A 10,491-nucleotide genomic window follows, 5' to 3' on the forward strand; every position below is an offset into this window, starting at 1 on the left:
CTAGTTCTTCAGGTGTGTTACTCTACTGCTAAGTTCTACTCTTTAACTGTTTAGCTATGTATTTGCAAACTGTTCAAGCTTGGGTTTTCTTCCCTTTGAACTCTGTTAAATTTCACTGTATAAAGAAATGCATTAACCGCTTGGTAGCATTTATTACTTATTACTATTATTATAGGGACATGGATGGTGCTGTGGGTTAAACCACAGAGCCTAGGGCTTGCCGATCAGAAGGTCGGCGGTTCGAATCCCCGTGACGGGATGAGCTCCCGTTGCTTGGTCCCTGCTCCTGCCAACTTAGCAGTTCGAAAGCATGTCAAAGTGCAAGTAGATAAATAAGTACTGCTCCAGCAGGAAGGTAAACGGCGTTTCTGTGTGCTGCTCTGGTTCGCCGGAAGCGGCTTAGTCATGCTGGCCACATGACCCAAAGCTGTATGCCGGCTCCCTCGGCCAATAAAGCGAGATGAGCGCCGCAACCCCAGAGTCATCTGCAACTCTACCTAACGGTCAGGGTTCCCTTTACCTTTACTATTATTATTTATTACAATTAGTTGAAAGTGCTTTTCAGAGCACTACAAAAGTATGTGATTTTAAAAAACTGTGTTGCGTAGGTACACAGTACTTCTGCAAAAACCTGGGATCCTTTACCCTAAAAATGGTGGATGCTGTTTAAAATGAAGTTTCTCAATACCATGGCTTTTCAATGAAAGCTTGACAATTAGTTTATATTTATTGTAAGCAACTGAGCAAAAACCTTTTAACTGGACTTCCAAGGCATCATCCAATGAATAAAAGTAAAACATTGAAACCACAACTTATATATAAAAAAGCAAAAGCATGTTCTTAATGTACAGTGCAGAGGAGACTGTCTAGTCAGTGAATGCTCTGATCCCAAAAGAGTTATCAATCTCTCTAGCAAATAAGACTTGCATAACTACTTCTTGTGAATCCACTTGATTGTTCTTTAACCCCTCACAGGGGTTCCCAGCATGAGACCAGCAAACTGCAAACATTAGATCATACTCTAACACAATCTAGTTCACACTGCAGCACAGAGTCTCTAATCTACCTAGTTGCCTATTGCAGCAGCTACTGCTACAGTTAATATCTATGGCTTTACCAGGTTGCATATGTCCTCAGCATTGACCCGTTACTGGTGAGCTATTTTATAGCCTCTAGCAATTTTGCTAGAGTTACTTTGGCTTAGATAGGATTGTCTTTCACAGATGTTTTATATTGTATAAACCCGGTGGTCACTTACTGAACTCCTTTAACAGGTATATGGTGGATGCTGCGGATCGTGAAAAAATAGAAGCCTCTAGAAATGAGCTGCACAATCTATTAGACAAACCACAGCTACAAGGAATCCCTGTAAGTTGTAAACATCTGGCCATTCGTCCCATACAAACTTTTAAGGTTTTAACTTGTTTTGAAAGGAATTCTACCTTGTGCACAAATCAGCCAAACTCCACTTGCGTTCAGCTTCTGCAGCTCCACCAGTTCCATGTTCTTAAGCATGCTTTTGACCTCTGCTGAATCAGTCCATTGGTCCATCTAGCTCATGGTTACCTATAATGACTGGCAGTGGCTCTCCAGAGTTTAGACAGGAGTCTCTCCCAACCCTTTCTGGGAGCTCCATCCCTCTTGTATTAATCCTTGTCTGGAAGCTTCCATAGTAGAACTAATACACTACAGCAGTGTACCCAAAACATGAAGACTATTAAAATGTTTCCCAGAGGTGGAAGCTGTTAATGTGAAAAGTCTTAAAAATAACTGGTTAAGAGGGTTGGTTTTGACAATCTGTGCTCAAAAAGATTTAGTTAGCGAAAATTGCTAACTGAAGAAACCCACTATATACCTAAACTTGCCAAATCTGACTAGGGTGCAATGGAAGCGACCTCTCTGGTTCTGATTCTTGCTTGGTGTGGGAACACATTGCTCCTTTACTACCTCTGCATGCGGTGTCTGTGCTGCATCTGATGGGGCAACCAGTGGCGCCAGAGTGTGGGGTCCCTTTGAAGTCTCTTCATAGGTTTGGTTTGAATTCAAACTACATCTACAAATGGATAAACAAAGCCTGAGCTTGATGAGGCCCACAGAGCAGAGGTTCCCCAGACCTTCTTTAGGTTAACTGCCTAGAACCTGAAACTACAAATTTATTCCCTCTATGCTCTGGTTTATACGAAATTGGGCAAGTAAGTATTTTGTTTTAAACAGAATGTAAGCTGCCTTCACAAGAAGACGGGGTAGAAATAATAATAATAATATTTTTTATTTATTTATACCCCGCCCTTCCCGGTTCAGAAACCCAGGCTCTTGGGGCGGCTAACAACAATGTTAAAACACTTAATTGTAATACAACATTAAAGCAGCATAAAATACAGTATAAAAGCATGAATAACAATAAAATTCAAAGTTCAAAAATCAATTTGGGGGAAATCCATCCCAAAAACATTAGATAGTCACCAGGACTAGCCGGCTAAATTAGTCCTACTTGGGCCAGCGAGGAAGCCAGGGGAGAATTAGCTGTGGGGTCCCAGAGCGGGTAATCTTCATAAAAAGGGGAGGGGGGGAAGAGAAGGGAAGGGAAATAAAAGATCAGGCTGAGTTCAAATTAAAGGCCAGGTGGAATAGCTCTGTCTTACAGGCCCGGCGGAAGGAGGTTAAATCCTGCAGGGCCCTAATCTCATGGGACAGAGCATTCCACCAGGTTGGAGCCATCACTGAAAAGGCCCTGGCCCTGGTGGAGGATAGTCTGACTTCCTTAGGGCCCGGGACCTCACAATAAATACAATACCTTCTCTTTTCAGGTTCTAGTACTTGGAAACAAAAGAGACCTTCCCAATGCTTTGGATGAGAAGCAACTTATTGAAAAAATGTAAGTGACTAAGCAATTATATGATAAGCTGCTCTGTGCTGACTTGCTGTGTTCAAATTTAAACTTGGTATGGTAAGAGGGGTGTTGTCTAAGAGACTAGTTTCATATTGTAATGTGATTTTTAGGAATAGTGGTAAGATGACTTTCCAGTGGGTTACCTTAGAAATATTCCTATTAATTACTATTAGGGATTATCACCAATGTGTTCCTGTGCTACTTCTCTTCCAGGAACCTGGCTGCTATTCAAGACAGAGAAATCTGCTGCTACTCCATTTCCTGCAAAGAAAAGGACAATATAGGTAATTAAAATGCATAGGTGCTAACTTCCACTGGGTGCACAAATTGGATTCATAAAGGCTGTTCTTGCAAAACTGCATGCATCCTTTCAGACATTTAGCAGTTCATGCCAACACATATACTAGCATTTTTATAAATCCAGAACTGTGTAATTCACTGACTGTGAGACTAGATAGACCAAACATAAGGTTTCATAAAAGTGAAACTGGCAGGTCACACTTCTGAGCTAAAATATGGGAACTCAGAGTTTAATCTCTATAAGGTGTCTTTCCTTTTAATACCCTTGAACTGACAGTGTGCTGCAAATGCTTCTGTCTTTTCTTCTGCTCAGAGCAGTGGAATTGGTCTATGGCAGTACCTGGGCAATTGGAAAACTACGTATAAAGACAAGGAAAAACAGACAGATCACAAACAGATTGGCGGCTAACAGATTGAGATTGAATCCTGACAAGACAGAAGTACTGTTTGTGGGGGACAGGAGGCGGGCGGGTGTGGAGGACTCTCTGGTCCTGAATGGGGTAACTGTGCCCCTGAAAGACCAGGTGCGCAGCCTGGGAGTCATTTTAGACTCACAGCTGTCCATGGAGGCACAGGTCAACTCCGTGTCCAGGGCAGCTGTTTATCAGCTCCATCTGGTACGCAGGCTGAGTCCCTACCTGCCCACTGACTGTCTCTCCAGAGTGGTGCATGCTCTAGTTATCTCTCGCTTGGACTACTGCAATGCGCTCTACGTGGGGCTACCTTTGAAGGTGACCCGGAAACTACAACTAATCCAGAATGCGGCAGCTAGACTGGTGACTGGGAGCGGCCGCCGAGATCACATAACACCGGTCCTAAAAGACCTACATTGGCTCCCAGTACGTTTCCGAGCACAATTCAAAGTGTTGGTGTTGACCTTTAAAGCCCTAAACGGCCTCGGTCCGGTATACCTGAAGGAGCGTCTCCACCCCCATCGCTCTGCCCGGACACTGAGGTCCAGCTCCGAGGGCCTTCTGGCGGTTCCCTCATTACGAGAAGCCAAGTTACAGGGAACCAGGCAGAGGGCCTTCTCGGTAGTGGCACCCACCCTGTGGAATGCCCTCCCACTAGAGGTCAAAGAGAACAATTACCAGACCTTTAGAAGGCATCTCAAGGCAGCCCTGTTTAGGGAAGCTTTTAATGTTTGATGGATTTCTGTATTTTAGAATTTCTGTTTTTTTGGAAGCCGCCCAGAGTGGCTGGGGGAACCCGGCCAGATGGGTGGGGTATAAATAATAAATTATTATTATTATAATAAACAGTTCACTTAAAATGTGAATAAGGCTGAAATCTGTTAAGCAATATAGTCTAGTAAAGCCAGCTTGCTTTGGACCGACTCCAAACCAAAGTCTGCTTCTCTTGAAGCTTCAGGTCCATTTCAGAGGGTGGTTCTTGGTTTCAGTTTGTAAGTCCTGTTTGATACATTTTTGAACCACCCACAGGCTCTCTCCATAAAAGGGTTGGCGGGGGAGAGTGGTGTGGCTTTGTGACTGATAGCTCTGGCTTCCATTCAGGGAATGGCTTTACCGGGTCTCTCCACCCCCTCTTCTTTTCGGAGGGACACTGAAGCAACCTACCTTCCAGCTGTTCTGTATTCTTAACTAAGTGTTGCGGCTCCTAAGAGTCAGCTTGCCATCACTAAAGGATTTGGAGTTGACAATTGGCATTTTGTGTGACCTAATACTCAGCTTATTCCACATGCCATCCTTTAGATTATAGTTTTTAAAATTAACTCTTGATTTTGCTTGTGTCTGCCATATGTTACTAGGCTAGTTGCTTTCTGTCCCCCCTGCAAAATATATGGCCCTAATCAGGACTAGGAAAGTTCATTTTTTTTAAGAGGAACTAATTCCAGTTCATGTTCATTGCTTTACAAAACTGTTTCAGTTCAAGTTCATCCAAATTATCCTTGGCATTTTTTCCAGCATTCAGAATGTTACAAGCTGGTGTGCTGAAGTATAAAATTTATTTAAGAAGAAAACATCAAAATATGCACACACTGACAGCAATGTGAATAGCTTTCCCCAACAATTATGATCTTCAAGCTTAAAGGCCCAAAGAATCTAAAGAGTCAAGAAGCACGTGTAAGAAAAGGAACTTGAAGATGAACTAGAATCAGTTCAAAGCTGCACTTCCAAAAATTAATTCACATTCAGCCTGGTGATTATGGCAACAACTTTCAGGTGTAGTTCAGAGATTTTTGAACTAATTCAGTGGACTTCATTAAACCAAACTAGTTCATTCCAAGCACTGGCTCTAGAATTTCATTTAGTTTGTTGGTTAAGTACGCTTCAGGTTAAGTACGCTTCAGTTTAAGTACTCCGTGGACCGCCTGGAACAGATTAATCCACTTTCCATTACTTTCAGTGGGAAAGTACGCTTCAGGTTAAGTACAGACTTCTGGAACAAATTGTGTACAGTGGTACCTCGGTTTACAAACACAATTGGTTATGGAAGTCTGAACTTAACCTGAAGTGTACTTAACCTGAAGCGAACTTTCCCATTGAGAGTAATGGAAAGTGGATTAATCCGTTCCAGACAGGTCCGCGGAGTACTTAAACTGAAAATTCTCAAACCAAGGTATGACTGTACTTAAACTGAGGTACCACTGTAACTGACTGAATATATAGCATAGACTGTGCCTATAATGTTCTTCATGATTGTGTGACTTAACAGGTTTATGTACAGAGTTTTTATATAGCTACACTTATTGCTGTGCAGAGCATAGTGTACATGCTTATTTCTTCTTTTAATATCCACCTCTGTCCTAATTAGGTTTCCCTTTCTTAATGTGACTTTGGTGCCAACTGTTGCCTGCCTGCCTGCCTATTATTTAGCACTTTATGAAAGGACAGGTAGTAATAGTAATAGTCCAAAAAACTTTTGCCAAGATGCCTGGATTCTGGAGCTTGGCAAACCTATGAGGTATTTCTGTAAATGGATCATTAATGGAACACCTGCCTGCTATTTTCCTATGGCCTCCCCACATCCAAATCTGGAAAAGGAAATGATTACTTACATGTAGACCCTAGTCTAAACTTTTTGAATATATATCTGTGTAGATAAGTGTAATCTCCTTTTTAAATTGGATGTTCAACTGCAGGAAGTAGATGATCTAAGATAAATGACAACTGTTTCTTTTTCTTCTAGATATCACACTTCAGTGGCTTATTCAGCATTCAAAGTCTAGAAGAAGCTGAAATATCACCGATAACACCCCCAGTTGGCCATAGTCTGATTTGTCTGCTCCTTCCATGATGAAATGTTATTCAGGATAGTCGTCCTGTATTCAAGGAATTGCCTTTTTTCACAGTTCATGCCTCCATGTGCACTGCTGAAGACTTATATTCCTACTTCTGTCATAAAAATTGGCTAGAGTTGTCATGAGTCGTGCAAATGTTTTTTCTTAGTTCATCTAAGCAGTGGCAGTGGGTGCTTCTCCCCTCTCAAAGGCTATCATTAAATCAGTGTGTTTCTGCTCTGGTCTTCCTGAGCCAGGTTTTTATATCAGATTGTCAACAAACTTATTTAATTCTTATATTTAGTGGCTCGTTGAAGATGCTGACACAGGGCAGCACAAGGATTCTAGCACCACTTTATTGTGCTTATAAAGCTTTTCAAACACTGTTTAAGTGGGATACTAACTTTTTTCTCTCCGATGCATGTGATATGTATTGTAAAATGGTTTGCAATGGAAAGTGCCAGGCACTAGATATTGAATCACTAAATTACCTTGAGTTTCTCAAAACGTACTTCATTCTAATGAATGAAATGTCCAATTGTCAACTTTTGTATCTGTGCAGGTCATTGCTAATAACTTTATATGCTGAAATTCTTAAGGGGAATAGAGTACTTTTGAAATAAAGCTTTCAAGTGTTTGAACACAGAAGCAAGTCAAACGAACCTGGGAACCTTGGACGAGACTTATCACACCTTGTTGCTCGAAATGCTTTGCAAAGTCTGCATGACACCCTAATGGTGTCAGACTCCCAGCACAAAATAATCTATCGTTATCTGGCTTGTCCTCTTAATTGAATAATTGAGCACAGTTGCACTTGGTGCTAGGAAATGCCTAGGCTGTTGTGACAACTCTAGATTTGCCTGCTTTCTTGGTGTGTAATCATGTGTAAAAGTCCACAGGCTAAGAAATGTTGAATGGTGTCTTGAAGCACAAAAGAATCAATGAACTGATCCTGTTTCTTGGTTAGCTTCTACACAGCATAGAGGTGTACGAATCAAACTGTAACACTACTTTTGTAGCTTTACCTTCTTGGCAATGTCAATATTTAAAGGGACAGACTTGTTAAGGCTGGTTTTCTTCATACAATGTTGATGTAGCCCACTGTATGCATACAAATATATGGTACACCTGCTTGTGTTGCCCCCATTGTTTCGTTTTTTTTTAAAAGCAGCACCTGCATGTACTTGGATGTTGCACTTGTCAGAGTCCATGTTAACACAGGTTTGGTACATTTAAGGGCACATTCATAGTATGCCTTTCAAGGACAAAATGGTTTCTCAAAGGGCAGATATTTCATACTCGACTCCCCAAGTACTGCGATCAGCCATAGTATAGTATGCCTTTGCTAATCTGCATGTATGGCAAAACTCTTATCTTATACTGGCATTCCTGTGTTACTTACTTTCAAAGGCTCTATGCCAAAAGGCGACAGGCCATGCCTTTACAGTACCACATGGAGTTTGTAAAAGGCTCCACAGTGCTATCAGGTGGTCTGGGGGAAAAGTAACATGGGCTCATACATTAGCCGCAATAGCCAAATATGTGTCCATTACAGGCAGAATGTATGAATACTCATTAAAAAGTTACAGCAGCTTTGCAACAGCAATTGGACCAAGTTGACTTAACACACAAATGTGCCCCACAACAGCCAGTTTTGCTTTATACTGCCATGGCCTTACTGTTCCCATACAAACTTCTGCACTGTTGCACAGACACAAGTATTGCTTCTATTAGCAAATTGAGCTTTTTTGCATTTTTAACTTCATATATGCTTCTATGAATCCTGTATTGTTGGTGCTGTAGAGACGAGGTCAATCACTTGCTATTGTAGTTGACTACAGACTGCTACACTTAACTAGAGCAACTCGGCTTGTGCCTAAAAAATAAGGAAGCTGAACTAGAATGTGTCAACTTTTCTTCTTCTGAGAATCAAATTACTGTTAAAGAAACTGGCCTGTTGCTGAATTCAGTGTGGGTTCTTTTTTTGTCCATACTTCACTACTTTCAGCATTTCGACATAAAAAACCACTATCAACTTTTTAAATCTGTGCATTAATCTCGGCATGTGAAGAACTTATACATTTACCAAACTTTGTAAATATGTGAATTTTTTTATTTAGGTGGATGGCATTTTGTTTTACTGCTGTTTAGCTTTAACCAATAAACTTATGTTTTCAGGGTTATGCTGGCATGTATGTAATTGGACCTTAAAAGTGTCAATGTGACCGAAAGAGAGCTGGAGTAAGCCTGTATTCTTGAGAGTCTCACTGTTCCTGTGCTTATTGAAACTTGTGTATGTTTCCAAGTCCTTGAGGCTGTGGTCGACTGCACTCTCCACAGCGAGTGAAGCCTCAAAACCTAGTGTATGAAATATCCAGTCGTCTCATGCAGGTGTCCTTCCTGTTCATAATGTAGAAATTTGTATTCCTGTGCCATTTCCCTAATACACCCCCCTTTTTATTTTTACAAAATGTACTTAACCTAACTATGCCTTAAAACTGTGTTCAGGGACCTCCAGCGCTTCTTGGACGAACTCCCATAATTCCCGGACCCAGTGGCCATGCTGTTTGGAATGGGCAGCCAACGGGGTCCACAACCCTATAGATAAGAACACAACTGGCCTAGGACAAATGCAGAGATGCCCACACCACAATATCTTAAATATATGCTTTGCTTCTAATTAGGCCAAGAACAATTATGCCTGGTGATGTTTCATTCAGGTATACCTGAACTTCCCAGACTTTTGGATGGGGAGAAAAGGTATAAATACCTTTGCTGCCAGGGCTATGGATCTAAATCAGGCACCCCCAAACTTCGGCCCTCCAGATGTTTTGGACTACAATTCCCATCATCCCTGACCACTGGTCCTCTTAGCTAGGGATCATGGGAGTTGAAGGCCAAAACATCTGGAGGGCCGCAGTTTGGGGATGCCTGATCTAAATGTTCCTCAAGGGCATGGGAAAAGATGAAACTTTGTGGGATCTTGGATGAAATTGAAGGCAAGCACAGCAGAAAAGATGACATTACTGCATGATGGGAGACAATGAGCTGTTAATGTCCCTGCTAAAATTCTGCAACCATGAGACTACAAGAATTGGATTATTGGTGGTATGATTATTAGCAGTAAAGTTGCAACTTCTCTTTCAGTGGCAGGTCCAAGGGCAGGTTGCCACAATTGAAAATTAAAAACACTTAAATTAATTACTAAAAACACACACCTCTGGTGCCAAAGGCTAGGGTTAAAAGGTACACCTTCAGTGTTCTTTGAAAGTTGTAAAATTACAGTGGGCAAAGAGTGATTAAGTTCCTAGCTCAATGTGAAAACACTTTTGAAGTAGTGAGGAAAGGTAAAGAGGTTAACCCCTTACACTTGAGGTCTTTTACTTCTGGATTGTCATTTCAAATTTTGTGCTAAACCACAAACTCCTGAAGATGTATCACAGAAAGATGAGTGCAGTTATAGATTTGCCTTGTACAGCTTCCACTAGTGCAGGCATAGGCAAACTCTGGCCCTCCACATGTTTGGGACTACAATTCCCATAATCCCTAGCTAACAGGACCAGTGGTCAGGGATGATGGGAATTGTAGTCCCAAACATCTGGAGGGCCGGAGTTTGCCCTTGCCTGCACTAGTGTGTTTGAAATAGCAATGAAGGTGGAACAACAGGCTCTGTGTGGCTTGTAGCAGCTTGCAGAAGCACAGGTCTTTAAGCGCTGTATCAAGGATGGGGAACCTGTCTGTGCCCATTCAAATGTCTGGACTAGAATCCCCACCCCACCCCTGAGCATGGGCTATGTTAGCTGGGGCCCAACAAGATCCAGAGGATAATACCGTAGGTTCCACATGCCTCTACTATGCTGATTGTTGTCAAATTGATTGCCTCTGTGCAGTGAGGGTGTGGTGGAGAAAAAGATACAGGGCCAATAAAGGGGGGAAGTGGCATGTGATGTGATGTGTTATGATTCCCTCTGCGCCCCCCCCCTTGCAACTCTCACAATATAATTAGGGATGGTGGATTGAGAGGCAGTAAAACCGTCTTCCTGACTGGCATTTCAAGAAA

General features: G+C 41.9%; 1 protein-coding gene across 1 annotated transcript in view; it reads left to right on the top strand.

The window, feature by feature from the left end:
- ARL8B (ADP ribosylation factor like GTPase 8B) overlaps positions 1 to 8,664 on the top strand; it is a 29,543-nt gene extending 20,879 nt beyond the window's left edge. Inside the window, exons 4-7 of the mRNA XM_035106586.2 lie at positions 1,275 to 1,368; positions 2,808 to 2,875; positions 3,104 to 3,174; positions 6,341 to 8,664. Of these exons, the coding sequence (XP_034962477.1) occupies positions 1,275 to 1,368; positions 2,808 to 2,875; positions 3,104 to 3,174; positions 6,341 to 6,390 (283 nt within the window). The 3' untranslated portion in view covers positions 6,391 to 8,664. The remainder of the gene's footprint in view (positions 1 to 1,274; positions 1,369 to 2,807; positions 2,876 to 3,103; positions 3,175 to 6,340) is intronic.
- The last annotated feature ends 1,827 nt before the right edge of the window (positions 8,665 to 10,491 follow it).

This window comes from Zootoca vivipara, chromosome 2 (assembly GCF_963506605.1).
Source record: "Zootoca vivipara chromosome 2, rZooViv1.1, whole genome shotgun sequence".
Classification (NCBI taxonomy): Eukaryota; Metazoa; Chordata; class Lepidosauria; order Squamata; family Lacertidae; genus Zootoca; species Zootoca vivipara.